The sequence below is a fragment of the Acomys minous genome (genome assembly GCF_964271855.1).
Source record: "Acomys minous genome assembly, chromosome: 12".
In the NCBI taxonomy this organism is placed as follows: Eukaryota; Metazoa; Chordata; class Mammalia; order Rodentia; family Muridae; genus Acomys; species Acomys minous.
In genome coordinates, this window is record NC_140493.1 from 26,404,809 (window position 1) to 26,420,806 (window position 15,998).

Consider the following 15,998-nt stretch of genomic DNA (forward strand, 5'->3'; position numbering starts at 1 on the left):
AAATTCCTTTATGGAAGTAAGAAAATCTAAGTTGCCAGACACTGTGGCACACGCCTCTAATCCCAGCACTCTGAGAGGCAGAGGCAGGCAGATCTCTGTGAGTTCGAAGCCAGCCTGGTCTACAAAGAGAATGCAGGACAGCCAAGGCTACACAGGAAAACCCTGTCTTGAAAAAAATAAAATAAAATAACTGTAAGTTTTGTTATTCCTTGTCAGTTTCACTGTATATTCAGATTGATTCCTATAAAGCTTGTTCATGATGTGACATTGTTCTTTTTCTTTTCTTCTTTTACTTTTTGTTAGTTCTTTGTGAATTTCATATAATGTACCCCAATCTCACTCATCTCCCCCCTCCCCTCATACCTACACTCCACCTTTGCAACCTCTTTCCCAACAGAGGGGAAAAAAATCTCATTGTAGAAGCTAGATTGTGCCCCACAGCACACGCTTTGTCCACACTTCTTTGCTTATAAGTGTTGATCGCAATGACTTGTTGGGCTGGTACAAGGCCGCTGGCTTCTGCTACTGTAGCAGTACTGGCCCCTCACTAGGACTGCTCTCAGCCGTCCAGTTCTTGCCTTGCACCGTAGACAGCCTGTAGTTTTGGATCCGTAGGACCAGCCGCTTCATGTACTCCAGCAGTTCATCGCTGGGGTAGGCCAATTCACAGCCCTGGGTCTGGGCCTGAGAGGTATCTGAGCTGGTCAGCCCAGGGGCTCTCCCACTCTCAGGCCCTCAGGGGCAGCTCAGCAACAGCCTCCGCAAACAGGGCCAGCTCTATCATGCGACCCAGATGAGGTACAGGCCCTTCTCTCCTGAGTGTTGTAGCTGGTGAGAGACATGGCCAGTTCTCCCACTCGTGACCCTGAGGCCAGCTCTCTCACCTGCCACAGATGACAGGGGATAAGAGAGTTGAGGAGGGCGTTTCTTCCTTATCTGGACCACTGCCCAGAAGACAAGAGGCAAGGCTGGCTCTCCCTCTCCTGTGCTCACACCCTTGGTGTAAGAGAAGAGCCTTGTATTGGACTTAAAGAAGGAAGTGTTGAGAGACTATCTTGCGTCTATATGGAAACTTCACCTGTCAGTAATAACTCTGATAACCTGTAGCTGAGGCAGGAAATAGGAGGTGGGACATCCATGAGACAGAAAGTATTCTGAGATAGACCAGGCATGGGGGATTCAGCTGGCAAGATGTGAGGAAAAAGGACTCATGGTACCTGAACACAGTTAACCAGACACACGGCCGAATGTAGATTAGAATAAATGGGTTGTTTTAAGTTATGAGCTGGAGAAGCGCCTAGCTATATAGCCTAGACATTTGGAAACCATGAGTCATTATTCCGGAGCTTAGACACGGGAGGGAAAATCTCCCACAACATGTTGGGGTGGCTCTTCTGCAACCTCCACAGCCAGGGCCAACTCTACTGTGCTGCCCAGGTGAGGTGCAGGGCCTGCTCTCTTGAGTGCTGCAGCAGGTGAGGGACAGGGACAGCTCTCCTGCTCTGATGACCTCAGGACCAGATTTCCTGCCTGCCATAGGTGGCAAAGGGCAAGGGGGGCATCTCTTCCTTGCCTATTCTGCTGCACAGCAGACAAGAAGCAGAGCCAGCTCTCCCACACTCAAGCCCTATGGCTAGCTTGCCTATGCCCCTCTACCAGGGTCAGCACTACTGTGTTCCCTAGGTGAGGGGCAGGGCCTGCTCCCCAGAGTGCTGCAGCTGGCTAGGGGCAGGGTCAGCTCTCCTGCTTACATTCCCCCAGGGCCAGCTCTCGAAGGATGCCCAGTGAGAGGTGGGGCCAGTATAGCTCTCAGACATCAACATGGCCCCAGTTAGCGGCCCAGACTGGGGACATCCACCTGGCCTTTGGTAGTAACAGACTCCTGCTGCTGCAGGTCACAGACCCAAATGTGTCACCTGGTGGCATCACTGGCCAGGACCTCACCATGATCCTAAGTAGCATTGCCAGCTACTCATACCAGGCTGTTCCTTACTACCCCCGACTCTCCAGTTCTGTGCCTCTTCCAGAAGAGATTGTGCCCACATCCTTCTGTTTCTTTCCCTTTTATTTCTCCAACATTTACTTCCTCCTCTTAGTGGTACTTGGGTCTCTGAGTGTCTAGGGTCATCTCAGGAGTGGGCTCAGGAGTGCTATGACCCACATTATGGCACTGGGCAGGAGTCATCTCTGTCATGGTATTCCCCCCTCCCCAGGCCTGTGCAGCACTGGACTGGTGGTCATCTCAGGCTAGCTCCCTGTCAGGGCCCCCTGGCACCAGTATGGTGATCATCTCAGCCTCACTGTTCACCTGGCCTGCCTGAGTGACCCCTAGCAAGAGTTGTCTCTCTTGGTCTCACTCCCACCTGGACCCTGGGAGTGGGGTTCTTCTAGTCTGCTCCTGTCCTGGGATCCTGTCTGAACCCCCTGGTGCTGAACTGATGGTCAGTTCATGCTTGCTTTTTTCAGGGAATGTTAGGCTACTAAGCATTCAGATGGTCACAGGTCAGAACGCTGAGCATAGACAAAGCCTCTCTCCTCTCTGCCACCTACTGACACACATGTGACACAGCAGTCACACCTGTGACATCTCTAGGGGCAAGTGGTCTTTTTTTAAGTGCAGATGAAGCCAAGGCTTCACACCATGGCCTATGCTGTTCTGCTGAGCTGTGCCCTGCCTCTGGTCTCTGTCATCCTCAGCGTCTGGTTTTACTCATGTATTAGTTTTGCTTCTGTGCTCATATCTTGCTTCCTGGTTATTAATTATGAGAAGGAGCACTTTTCGGGTTTCTTGGCTTTAATTCCTGCCATGTTTTACCTCTTTCCTTCATATTTCTTCACTTCATTTTTCTGCTTTCTCTCATCTACAAAAACATTTACTGTTCTAGGATACTAGGGACTGTGCTGCCCTCCACAGACAGTGGCACACCACCATAGTGCCTCATGGCCTCTTCCCTGTGGTCTGGCTGGCATCGAGCACCTAATTCCAGGTGCTTGTTCACATTGCTCGTCGGGCCTTTGCCTCAGTGTGTGGCCTGCGTTCAGGCCTGGGAGTGACGTAGTGCTTGTCTTTCATGATGTGCTTTCTCATCATAGCTCTTGGGTACTCTAAGGATGTCTTTACCTTTCTTCCTAGAGTTTTTGGTGTTTTTCAGAAGTATTAAACCAGCTTAACACTTTCTGGGAAGAATGCACATGTGTAAAAAAAAAGTGTGAGAAACAAGTGAAAGTTATTTTTTCATTCAATATATTAAAAATGTAATATGTAACTCATGGAAAATAGATTTCCATATTCTATATTCTTTTTTTCTGCCAACTTTAAAATCCACCATGTTTGACCTCTGTAGTGTATCTCTGTTTACATCCATCCTATTTTAGGTGCTTGTGGGCCACAGTATAGAGCAGTAGGGTCCAGGCTGCCTCTGAGCCAAGCTCTGCTGGTCTGTTATAGCTTTGATGAAAGCATGCCTGTCTGCTCTGGTGTGACTGGTGACACTGCATACACCTGCCCTGGCTCACGTGGCTACATGCTCACATGCATGCCGCCAGTGAGACGTTTGTTCTCTGGCCATTCTAGCTCTCATTCCCTCTACCTGTCCAGCTGCCCTGAGTTTTAAGCCCTGGGTCACTGGCTGGGCCCAGCGCACAGGAGCTCACATTCTTCGCAGTAGTGAATAAGTGAGTCTATGAGGGAGGAACCTTTCCTCACCTGCTTGCGGAACAGGTGGGGCACGCCCACCACAGGAGTAAATCTGTTCAGCTCCTCTCTCTGCAGCTGGATACCTACTGAGCAGTGTATGTAGCACTCTCTATGAGGCACTCTGCCAGGCTTTGTCCTAGTTGCGGGAAGCAGGGTAGGGACACCCCTCTCTCACAGGGTATATTCCAATAGGGAGGTCATAAGGCCTGTGAGCATGTCACTCTGAGACTTATTTCCTGCTGGCCTGCCATTTGTAGCCAGGACATGGTGTGGGCTACTCTGATACTTTTTTTTTTTTTTTTGAGTTTTGATTTTGAATTTTTAACTCTTGGCAAATCCTGTGAGTTCAGTGGGGGTTCTCAGTTGGACTTGGGGTTTCTTTTCCTAGTCCAACGGGAGATATAGTTTGGGTGCCCAAGATTAGCTAGATTCTGGCTCTCTCTGCCAAGTTGTGGCTATTTGTACTATGGAAGAGAGGCAGCCCCTCCTTTGCAGAAGCTTTTGATCTGCAGCAGCAGGCTGCACAAACTAGAGCTTATGAGCCCTGAGCTCCAGTCAGCATCCTTGGGTCTCCCCCTGGCTGGGCCTCATCACTGTACACTGGGCAGAGGCTTCTGGAGTCCCTGATATGGACTGGTGGACAGAACTGAGTCTAAGACTTGGCTTGGGACACCTGCTGCCTGGCATGCCCTCCCCCTACCCTCTACACTGGTATAATTAGCCCCATGACAGGTGCCATGGATTGAGTGCCTGGCCCAGCCCTAACTCAGTGATGCCCGGCCTCAGCCGACCTGCCTTGCCTGCTAGCCTGGGCTCCTGGCCCAAACCCTGTCCCATGAGGTCCCTTGAGGCCTCAAGCCCCACCCACCTTCCTCTGCTCCAAACACACCCACTGGAATAGAGACAGGCTGACAGAGCAGACAGGCAGAGCCCCAGCAGTGGCCTGGCCTCAGGCTCTGGGAATCCCCAGGCAGGCCCTGGCCATGGCCCTGCCCTCAGTGCATGTCCAGATGGAGCAACTCTGGCCTGGTGGCTTCATCATTCCAGCAAGCAGCCTTTGCCTCTGAGACCTGGTGGGCAGCTTATAGTGTCAGTGGGCTCTCACTAGGCTGTACTTGGTCCTCCTCACTGTATGTAGCCATATACCATCCGCTAAACCCTATCAACTATTATTCTTCCCCCAGTGCAAGAAGAAGCACACACTGCTGTGTCCTGACTTTGCCCGCAGGGGTATTTGTCCCCGTGGTTCCCAGTGCCAGCTGCTCCATCGTAACCAGAAGCGACATGGCCGGCGGACAGCTGCACCTCCTACTCCAGGGCCTAGTGATGGAGCCCCCAGAAGCAAGACATCATCTGGCCATGTAATCAGGTGACAAATCAGTGGGTGCTGCATATGTGAGCTAGAGGTGGCCTATCCCTGCTCTAAGGACATTTAGGACCCTCTGGGGGTAAAGTCTCACCCTAACACTGTGGGCTTTAGTTCTAAAAGGGAATCTCAGTTGGAGGCAGGAGCTCCTAAGGTGCCTACATTCTGGATCTCTGAGTGGGGACAGAGCCAGACACTCCCATGCATGGAGGCTTTCAGAAACCCACTTCTGTAGCAGAAGAGGAGTGAGCCCCTGGAGGATGAGAATACCAGAACTGTGCCCATGTCCTGTGGGTTATGGGGACTCCCAGCAGATGAGCCCTAGGCCCCAGAAGGTGAGGAGTGGAGCTGGAATCTCACAGGCTTCAACCCCATCTGCCTCAGGTGAAAGGCTCTGTCTGGAAGCAGCCTGTCCTTGGTCTGTAGGCCAGCTTTAGATCTGTATAGACATGCCCAGTGGCCTCTAGGATTGGGTATTGGGGTGAGAGACTAGGAGCCCTTTTATAGACTAGGTCCCATGCAAATAGTTGGCAAGCATTCTCTCTCTCCAACATCTGTGGGAACAGTCACCCACCCTCACTTTTTTCTCTCTTTCTTGCAGGAAGCCTTCTACTGCTCAGCGCCCTGCCAGACAGATATCTAGTAGTCTGGCCTCCAGAACAGAGGCCCCAGCCTCCCCTCCCCCCTCGCCAAGGGTAGTAGCCTCCACCTCTACCCTGTCTTCAAAGGCCACCACTGCCTCCTCCCCATCTTCTTCCCCCTCTGCTAGCTCCTCTGCTCCCTCCTTGGACCAGGAAGAAGCTGCCTCTGGGACAGGTGGGACAAGCTCAGTATCAGGCTCCAGCAGCCTCTGCAAGCTACCATCCTTCATCTCCCTGCAATCTTCCCCAAGCCCAGGAGGCCAGAGTGGGCCCCAGACCCCCAGGAGCCCCCGCACCAAGGACTCAGGTGAGCAGTCTGGTCCCTCCTGGGGCTTTTTAAATGTGTACTTCGGAATGGCATCTCTGGGTGGGACCTGGGAGTTAGTGCACCAGGTGCCCAGGGCAGGCCAGTGAGGAGCAAGCACAGCAGTGGCCGCCTTCAAGACCACCCCAGCGAGGGCTGATTTAATTAGAAAGCACCCATTTCTGTTAATTTGTTCTGGAAGATCACCGCACACTCCTGGAGAGAACAGATGTTCCCTCTCCCCAATGAGCGTTTGGGGCTTGGTAAATGGCTCCACTCAGCCTTGTTTAGGAGAGAAAAGAGGATTTTATGGCTGCAAACGACCCTTTCTGTAAACATTTTACAGCTCTCTGCGCGTTTGAGTGACGATAAACCCCACGCAGCTCGGCGGGCTGCAAATTTGCGACCATACGGCTATCATTTTATTGTCATATTTCACGGCCGTAACGTTAATGGAAGATGCTTGCTGCAGGCTCCTCTAACAGCCCCACTGAGCACACTGAAGCGCCTGCTGAAGGGGCTGCTCCTGCTTACATCGTCTTTCTTGGGTGCAGAGTAGATGGTACCAGGCCCTTGCCCAACTGGAACCTAGATGGGACATTTCCTTCCACGTAGGTGGCCACTGGCAGGGGAGCAGCTGGGGACCCTGAGGCAGCATGTGTTTTTTAAAGATTAGGAACGCAGAAGTTCATTCCAGGACCAAAGGAGGCACAGGGTGTGAGTAGCCTGCATGTAGGTTGAGCAGGCTAGAAAAGCTCATGAGGCTTGCTCAGCCAGGAAGGGAGCTAGAGGGGCAGGTGCAGCTGAGGCTGGGACAGTCTCTGGCAGGAAGCCTGCCTGTGCCTGTTGAAGCAGCCCAGAGGACAAATGGGGGCTAACCTGGCCCAGGCTGTTGAATCTGCAGGCCTGGGCCCAGCTGCTGGGCCTCACTCCTGTCTTTGGCTGGCTGGACAGTGAATGGAATTAACAGCCCTGAAGAAAGGAACTCCGCCATGAGAGAGGTCTTACAGGGGCACGTGGGCCATGCCGCATAGCCAATTGAAAATAGCTCTGGCCAACAGGATGCTGGCACCTGGGAGAGTGACATGGAACATTTATGAAAAGAAAACTTCCCAGGCAGGAACCCTCAGCACCCTCCAGGGACCCTCTTCTTCCTGCCCCTCCTGCCTCCAGACCCTGCCAGCTTCTACTGGTCTTACCCACCTCACCCCTTTGGGGGGCCACCTGCTCACACACACCTCAGTTTTCCATGTGGAAAGCACGCTTGCCTTGTCTGTGTCTGGCAGCCTTGCTCCCAGGTGTGAGTGTGGCATGTGCCTGCGTGTCTGCACGCACCCAGTATTTATAGCTCAGCCTACAGAGTGTTGTGGCTCCCACCTGTGGGCCCACCCACTGTAGGGGGCTGCCTGGCCCCCTAAGCTGCCTCAGGAAGACCTTGAACTGTCAGAGTCCCTGTCGCCTCCCTCTCTACTCCTTAGAGCCTGGTTGGTGGCAGGGAGTGAAGAGTGGTTGAGAGCTGGAGGACAGCAGCTGGCTCCTGGCAGACCCTGCCTGGCAGGCCTGGGCTGGTAGCTTTCCCTGTCCTGAGCCTCAGCCAGAAGCTTGGAGCGGGGAAGTTCCTGCTGGGCTGGAGTGGCTTGATTCTTGATCTTTGCTTTCTATATAGGGAAGCCGCTACACATCAAACCACGCCTGTGAGGCTCCCTGGGAACCAGCCCACACCTACCTCAGACCCTCACCCCTGGAGAGGATGGAGGCTCTACCCACCACTGCTCCTGAGGAGAAGCAGCCTGCCACGGAGCCCAGCTGGGGCTATAAGCAGGGATACATAGCTCCTCCTATTTGGCTCACAGCCTTTGAAGGTCTCTGTGTGCCCAGGCCTTGTTCTCCCTCAAGCCAAGGCCCTGTCCATTCCCTGTTCTTCTCCCTCCCCTCCTCCCCTCCTCCCCTCCAAGGCACTAGAACTTGTCCCTGGCTCCCTCCCCATCAGGGTGCCATGTGAGGTTCACCCAGCCTGTCTCCTGTGGTAGGGGTGGCAGTAGCTGTAAGACTGGTGCCCCCAGCCCTCCCCGCCCAGGACTCTTGGTGGACGTTTTATGTTGAGCAATAAAGGTTTTATCCTGTGTCTAGCTGGCCTGTTGTGACTACTACACAACCACAGGACCCTGGACATGTAGGGGAGGAGGTCTAGCTGGAAACAGCCCTCTACCACCTTTGTGGGAGCGAGGCCTACTTGCACCAGCTCTGCTGTGGCTTAGAGGCCCAGACGCAACCTCTCCCCTGGTCCAAGTCAATGCAAATGGGCTTTGAGGGGGTTTCAGGGAACAGTCTGACAAGGCTGAGGAAGAGAAGGCCTGTCTACCCTTGCGGGGGGCGGGGGTTAAACAGGCCTCCTCTCTGCAAGTGTCTGCAGAAGACTGGGTTGAGACCTTGCTTCCTTCCATGGAGATGCAGGATAGGGAAGACTGACGACACAGGGTCATTCAAGTGCCCCTTCCAAGGATGAGGTATAGACCGTCAGAGGACTTGCTTATAGGCCCCCAGTGACGCAGGCCAGCAGCAGCCTGCCGTCTGTACTGATATGTTTGTATTCGCAGCTATTGTTCCGTGCTGTAGTGTACTGTGTGACCCCACTACCATGTGTGAGCCCATACTCCTGCTGTGACTCATTCCCCAAGCCCCTCAGCCTTTGCTGCACCAAGTCTGCCCTTCAGGATCCTAGTGCCCAACCCACACACAGATGGCAATGACCTCTGCCCTCAAGGCCATAGCCCCTGCCCAGGTGAGTTTCCTCACCCATGCTTAAATAAGAAAACTGAGGCTGATGCACAGAATCACCCAACATAGGCAGGTCAGGCCATGTAGCCAGCCACCCCTCACCATCACCCCATCACTGTTACCAAGGCCCTGCCTGCTGTGTGGTCAGCAAAAAGGTGGGTTCTCAACCTGGCCCAGTCCAGAGAGGAAGCCTGAGACTTACCCTTCAGTGAACGGATCAGAGTTCCCTGACACTGGACCCCTGGGGCTTGGTGGACAGGACCTGAGCAGGGCCAGGATGGGCTGTGTCCTGTTGGCAGGTCCAAGCCAGCTAGGTGTCCTTGCCTGGCATGCACTGAGGCTCCTAGATGCCTTATTGGGGGTTTCCCTGTGTCACCAACCTTGGCCTTGAGTGCACAGGCTACTGTTTAACTGCCCTTCAGCCTGCCCTTCTTCATTAGATAGCCAAGGTCCCCACATGAGCACCAGCAGATGGGATGGGGGTGGGGTGCCGGGGCCACACACTGCTGGCAGTGCCCTGGAAGTGGGGTGTAGGTCCGAGGTAGAGAGCTTGCCTAGAATGTGAGGTGCCCGGTCCACTGAAATGAAGAACCATCCGTACTGCAGCCATGCAGGGCGATTGGGCACAAGCCATCCTTGCACCCTCCTCCCCGTGCTGCTGGGGTACCCGCCTATGACACTGTGAAGAGAAAGTCTCTGGCAAGCAGATCTGGTCTCCATCTTCTCCCTGGGTAGGTGGGAATAGAAATAGACCTAGCTTCAAGGATACCAGGCTGTGGCCCTCACCTGTACCCTGCTCCCACCTCTTGCCCTGTGGCTGATGTTTCTACAGGTTAGCAAGGGGACATGGCTGGCTCCTCCAGCTGGGATCCTTGAGCACTCTGGCTTCATAGATAGGTTCTAGGCGAGCATGCTCTGTGCTCACTTCCCCAGTGAGCATCACTGCAGGCAGGGCTCCTGATTAGTCCAGTGGGCACCTATACTCACCTAGTGCTGACATGGCCTGACATGGCCGTGGCAGGTGCTGTTCTTCTGGCACTAACTCACCTGCTTCCTGGTGTCTGGGAGTTGGCAAGCACCTGACAGAGTTACATACAGCCACAGACCGTGATGGGTGATGTGGAGGGCCTCCACATCACAGCAAAGTGATCATCATTCAGCTCGTCCTCACGTGATCCAAGTTCCAAGGAACTGAGACACGGGCATGTATGAGCAGTCGCCAGTGGTAGGGCCTACTGGACAGAGCCACGCAGCAGGAATTTATGAGCTTCGAAGCTGGTCCCCTGAGGCTAGCAGGACAACCTACTTACCCTGCAGCTGAGGAACCTTCGAGCTACGTTGATCAGAGGGCCCAGATACTGCGTCCTCTAAGTGGGGGACCCAAGAGTAGAGAATTGCCTGGAGGTGTATTTGTATAGTTCTGCTTCTATGTGCCAAGAAACAGCCATGGGGACCAGGGATGGGAACTTGCGGGTAGGTGGGACATGTCATTGGCCTGACCTACCTGGGGGCTGTCAGTTGGCCTCTTGGTTGGACCTACTGCTCCCCAACTGTTCTCCCTTTATTCCTTATGAAGTGTACACCCACTAATGGTGCCTGGATCTTCAAAACCAGCCTGTGTGTGTGTGTGTGTGTGTGTGTGTGTGTGTTTGTGTGTGTTTGTGTGTGTGTGTGTGTGTGTGTGTGTGTGTGTGTGTGTGTGTGTGTGTGTGTGGCCTGTTGGCCTGCAAGCTCCTAGGGATCTGCGTCTCTCCACTTTCCTTCTGGCCATCACTGGGGTTACAGACATGTCACACCACACATAGCTTTCTACACGGGTTCCCAGGGCCAAACACAGGTCCTCATGCTTTTAAAACAAGTATTTCACTGACTGAGCCATCTCCACAGCCCAGTCTATCTTTTTAAATATAGACGAACCTGGGTTCCCTCTAAGCCCCCCTCTTCATCCTAGCTGCCATGGGACCGCGCTGCCTCCACCTGGGAAGTACTGAGCATGTCTGTGGGACAGAATATTTTTGTTGTTTTGTGATAAGGTCTGGTTTATGGTCTGGTCTTGAGCCCAATTATGTAGATGAGAATGACCTTGAACTTCTGATCCTCCTGCCTCCACGTCCTGAGAGCTGGGATGACAGGCCTATGCCAGCATACCCAGCTTATAAGGTGCTGGAGACCAAACCCAAGACTTTATGGATGACAGACAAGCAACCAAGCTGGAGCTCTAAGCTGAGACAGAGGTTTTGAACTTTCTGGCCTTTAACTCCAATACTCACCATGTAGAGGCCATGTTATGCTCCAGAGGGAGACCCTTCCTAACGGGGAAAGGGGGGGGGGAAGATGGGGGGAGGCACCAAGTATAGTTTCAACTCTGTGTAATGTGGCACTCACTGCCACACCCAAGACCATGGCTATGTTCCCATGAATTAAATGCATCAAATGACAGGTCACATTTGCACACAGTAGGGTGCTTTCTGATGGGTGATATTTAGAAAGTCCTCCCACCATGGAAGTTAGGCCTGTGACTCAGGCCCTGTGCTGTGACCATACCCAATGCGTGCCATCCAGTGGTTGTTGGAGCTGCTGAGCAGAATATCCATTGTCCTGAGCCCAAAGCAAGCCAATGGTAAGCAGCGGCCATGGGTAGTCTCAGGAGGTACGTAGTACTGATTGTTGGGGTGGCATGATGAGCACCCCACTTCTCACAGTCCCTTCTACCCAGAGCCCCTGAGGCTGGCCTTGAATTCACAGAGATCCTCCTGCCTCTGCCTCCAGGGTGCTGAGTCTAAAGGCGTGCGCCTCCACCGCCTCGCTTAAGTTTTATTTTTAATTGTCAAAGGCGTATAAGAGCGATATGGATAACAGGAGAAAATCCCCGCTCTGGGCCATGCCCAGCTGTTGCTATTGCCTGCAGTCCCTTTCCATTTTCTGTTGGGATCAGGAATTCAGCACGGGGGAGGGGTGTCACAGAACTCATATCTCCTTGTCACCCATCCTCCTAGTTCCCTTTGTGGCTTTCTCTTGCGCTGAGTCGGCCTCCCAGTAGGTATGTGGAGACATTTGGCCGGTGTGAGGGTGGCAATCTGCTTTCCACCTGTCACCTCGCACCCACCCAGCAAGGCGCTCCAAACCACAGCGGTGGGCAGCTGAGTCTGACATTCCTTGTGGGCTCTGCTTGGTAACCTTTCTGCAGCCGTCCAGACTCCGTCAGCCCCACGCACTCAATGGGCCCTCGGGTAGCCTCTGAGACCTGCTCACCTAGCCCCATGGTGGCCCACAGGCGTCTGTCCCTCTCCACCTACCACACCACTCAGAGGCCTGCGGTTCCACCGTGCATCCCGCCGCCCGAGGTGCCAGCAACTTTGTTGACTGAATTCCTGAACCTGTCCCAACCACAGGATAAAAATAGCCAGCCGGGCGCTCCCGGGGCAGCTCGGAGTCACCAGTGTCCGGATAGTTAGAGGTCCCCGTTCCTGAGACTCCAGGCGGGTTGGGCCTGGTGCAATACACAGCTTGCTAGGCCACCTAATGGAACCGAGATACTGGGGGAGTCCCCTGGCTGAGGACCTTCTCAGCTGCCCCCTCCCTTCCCCCGCACTCTCTGATTGTGCGACCCTGGAACCTCAAGATCTGCGACCGGGTCTCGCGCTCTCCGCTGTGCAGTCCTACACGGCTGCCACCAGGGGGCCCTGCCCACTCCTCTTGCCGGCGGCCCTTCTCCACCCGTTCCCACAGCTGTTTCCCGCAGGAGATTGACAGCTGGGCTCCGGGTTGCCATGGGGATAGGCAAATGAAGACGGCAGGGCTGGGGCTCCGATTGGCCCGGGGGCGTCGGCCCCCACCTGGGGAGGCGGGCCTAGAAGCGCGTCTCTATAAAGGCTAGTGCGGCTCAGCGTTCGGCCGAGGGAGGCGGGGCCGGCCGGCAGCGCGGGTGGGGCGCGGGGCGGGGCGGGAGAGCCCCGAGCAAGGCTGAGCCCGGGGCGCGGCCTCTGCACCCGCTTGGACGGGACAGCGGAGGAACAGGAGGAGGAGCGCAGGATCGGGGCCCTACGCCCGCCCGCAACGGGCCGGGGGCCGCCCGAGAGGCCTGGCCAGCGGCGTCCCTTGAGCGCAGCCCGGAGTTGACTGCACGAAACTTTTCCTGCGCCCTTCGGCGGCGCGGGCAGAGCCTGCGCCAACCGCGGCCGGGGGTGGCGGGGGGGACATAGGGGGAGAGAGGCCCGCGGCTCCCCCCCCACTCCCCCGCCGCCCGTGGGGCGCGGCTGGGCGCGGCGGCGGCGGGGCTGGGGCCTCGGGCGATGGCCGCGGAGCTGGCGATGGGCGCAGAGCTGCCCAGCAGCCCACTGGCCATCGAGTACGTCAACGATTTCGACCTGATGAAGTTCGAGGTGAAGAAGGAGCCGCCCGAGGCCGAGCGCTTCTGCCACCGCCTGCCTCCTGGCTCGCTGTCCTCGACGCCCCTCAGCACGCCCTGCTCCTCGGTGCCCTCTTCGCCCAGCTTCTGCGCACCTAGCCCGGGTACCGGCGGCGGCGCAGGCGGCGGGGGCAGCGCGCCTCAGGCCGGGGGCGCCCCGGGGCCGCCGAGTGGAGGCCCCGGCACTGTCGGGGGCGCCTCAGGAAAAGCGGTGCTGGAGGATCTGTACTGGATGAGCGGGTACCAGCACCACCTGAACCCCGAGGCGCTCAACCTGACGCCCGAGGACGCCGTGGAGGCGCTCATCGGCAGCGGCCACCACGGCGCGCACCACGGCGCGCATCACCCGGCGGCCGCTGCGGCCTATGAGGCCTTCCGGGGCCAGGGCTTCGCGGGCGGCGGCGGCGCGGACGACATGGGTGCCGGCCACCACCACGGCGCTCACCACACTGCCCACCATCACCACTCTGCCCACCACCACCATCACCACCACCACCACCACCACGGCGGTGCAGGCCACCACGGTGGAGGCGCGGGTCACGGCGGAGGCGGCGCGGGCCACCACGTGCGTTTGGAGGAGCGCTTCTCCGACGACCAGCTGGTGTCCATGTCTGTGCGGGAGCTGAACCGGCAACTCCGCGGCTTCAGCAAGGAGGAGGTCATCCGACTGAAACAGAAGCGGCGCACGCTCAAGAACCGCGGCTACGCGCAGTCGTGCCGCTTCAAGCGGGTGCAGCAACGGCACATTCTGGAGAGCGAGAAGTGCCAGCTCCAGAGCCAGGTGGAGCAGCTGAAGCTGGAGGTGGGGCGTCTGGCCAAGGAGCGGGACCTGTACAAGGAGAAATACGAGAAGTTGGCGGGCCGGGGCGGCCCCGGGGGTGCGGGCGGGGCCGGCTTCCCTCGGGAGCCTTCGCCTGCGCAGGCGGGCCCCGGTGCGGCCAAAGGCGCGCCCGACTTCTTTCTGTGAGCGCCGGACCCTGGACCTCGCCACCGCCGGGGACAAGTTTGCGCAGGCCGCCCCGGCTTCGGTTCGGACTCTGAGGCCCGTGACGCTCGCGCTGCCAGTGCAACCGCAACTGCGACGGTCCTCCCGTCCGCCCTGCGCGCCCCGCCGCGAAGCCCCAGCTCCAGGTACCTACCGCGGTGCGCCTACTTCGCCCGGCCCAGCTCTGAGCGTCTTAGCGGTCGCCGTCTAGACGTTGCCAGGGTCCCTCGGCGCCCAGGGAACGGTGAATACTAGGGAAGCCCGAGCCAGGTCTGACTTCCTCTGCCGAGTCTACTTGTACAGACGTGGAGCGCAGTTCTGCGTCCAGACCTCCTCCCACCCGCTCGCGGTAGCCTCCGTCGGACCCGCGCTCTTCCGTCGTCTTTCTTTCTGCCTCTCGTTCCTTACCCTGTTTTTACTCCTCCTTCTCCTTTTAAAAACAGTCTTATTTTCGCAACATTAATATTTATTTTGCTTGGTAATTGGAAAACCCGGAGGAATCCCCTGGCCCCCGTGCGCCCTCGGAGGTCGGCGAGTGCCCGCATGTGCCCTTGCTCTTTCGCTCCGAGGGGTCCGGCCCTGCCTGCCTTCCAGCCCGCTTGTCCCCACCCTGTCCGCTGCTCCCTGCAGAGGAAGCGGAGGAACTTACCTGCGTGTCGGTCCCAATGCCCTGCTATACTCGACTGGGGGAGGGGGGTGGGGGGTGGCCGTGCTCAGCCGGGTTGGGGGGCTGGCCCGGACTCCCGCGCTGCTATTTCTCTATGCACCAGATCGTATTTATGACTCCTGGGAAAATATATCTTATTTTAACCTTCCAGAGAAGCGAAAGAATTTTAAAAGTAATGCACAATTCTAGAAGAAAAAAAATTTTTTAAAGGAGGCTTAGGTCTGAACCTCCTGGCATGGGCGGGTGGAAAGGCGTTTTTATTTAATTTAAACTGTGTTTCGTTTGTGGAATCTTTTTTAAAGCTTGGTCGCCTTTTGGACTAGCCGGGAGAGAGGCCCGGCGGAGGGTATTCTAAGCCGGGTGCGTCAGCACCGGCTGAGATCTGGTTTTCTGAGGCATGGTGCCGATGCTCTGAGGCTCCTCCCGTCCTCAGCTGCTCCCAGGTGGCTCCAGTTGAGCCTTCTGAACAGGACGCTAGACAAATCGTTGAAAAACAATTTTGTGTTGTTGGTTTTTGTTGTGTTCTTTTCTTTTTTATTTGTTACGAAACCGAGGAAAGGAAAAATTAAAAAAAAAAGTAATAAATCTGTTTAGATCCAAAAGTCACTGGAACCTGGTTCTTGTGTCTGTGGCTTTCGTTTTTTTGTTTTTTTTGTTTTTGTTTTTTTACCTGTTTCTGTTTCTCCTGGAATAGAAAAATATGAAAGTCCCTAGACTGGGTTTTACCTGAGCTGGCATGCCCAGATAGGCAAGAAAAGAGAGAAATTGACTAACCGTGCCTATGTAACCAAGACAGCATTCTGTGGCTGGTCTTCTAGGAGCCTGGGTTCCCATGGAGGCAGGGCAGAGTCTCCAGGTGTCCTTGGTGGCATATCCTGGTGGCCTGAGCTGTCCCAGCCATTCTTGCCAGCTGTTCCTCAGCCAGGGGTGGCCCAGCGTCTGTTCTCCAAAGGGTGAAAGCCCAACCTGGGTAGTAAGAGAGCTCTCGGAAAAATCTCACCCTTTGAGGCTCTCTGGGCAGCTGCTGACTTAGATAGCAGTTCCCCTCTTTGTCAGAGTACAGTATAAGGATCTGAATTTGGCAATTTTTGAGCCTCCCAGGCTCCTTCCTGCTAGACTTCGACTCTCTGTGGGAAGCTGGAAACTCTCCTG

At 55.8% G+C, this 15,998-nt stretch overlaps 2 protein-coding genes across 5 annotated transcripts in view; both read left to right on the plus strand.

Moving 5' to 3' along the window:
• ZC3H3 (zinc finger CCCH-type containing 3) overlaps nucleotides 1-8,137 on the plus strand; it is an 87,868-nt gene extending 79,731 nt beyond the window's left edge. For 3 of the 4 annotated variants that reach the window (XM_084749268.1, XM_084749269.1, XM_084749270.1), the window contains 3 exons: nucleotides 4,882-5,066; nucleotides 5,665-6,011; nucleotides 7,675-8,137. In XM_084749268.1, coding sequence (XP_084605394.1) covers nucleotides 4,882-5,066; nucleotides 5,665-6,011; nucleotides 7,675-7,706 — 564 coding nt within the window. In that variant the 3' untranslated portion in view covers nucleotides 7,707-8,137. Of the gene's footprint in view, nucleotides 1-4,881; nucleotides 5,067-5,664; nucleotides 6,012-7,674 lie in introns of those variants that run through there. The other variant, XR_014773040.1, reaches the window with a different exon arrangement.
• A 4,270-nt stretch (nucleotides 8,138-12,407) lies between these two features.
• On the plus strand, nucleotides 12,408-15,458 carry MAFA (MAF bZIP transcription factor A). The gene has a single exon (XM_084749841.1). The coding sequence runs from the start codon at nucleotides 13,079-13,081 to the stop codon at nucleotides 14,159-14,161; it is 1,083 nt and encodes a 360-aa protein (XP_084605967.1). The 5' UTR covers nucleotides 12,408-13,078; the 3' UTR covers nucleotides 14,162-15,458.
• Nucleotides 15,459-15,998: the final 540 nt, after the last annotated feature.

Bases quoted from the DNA above. Each gene is read 5' to 3' on its own strand.
- MAFA (XM_084749841.1), top strand. From the start codon at position 13,079: ATGGCCGCGGAGCTGGCGATGGGCGCAGAGCTGCCCAGCAGCCCACTG.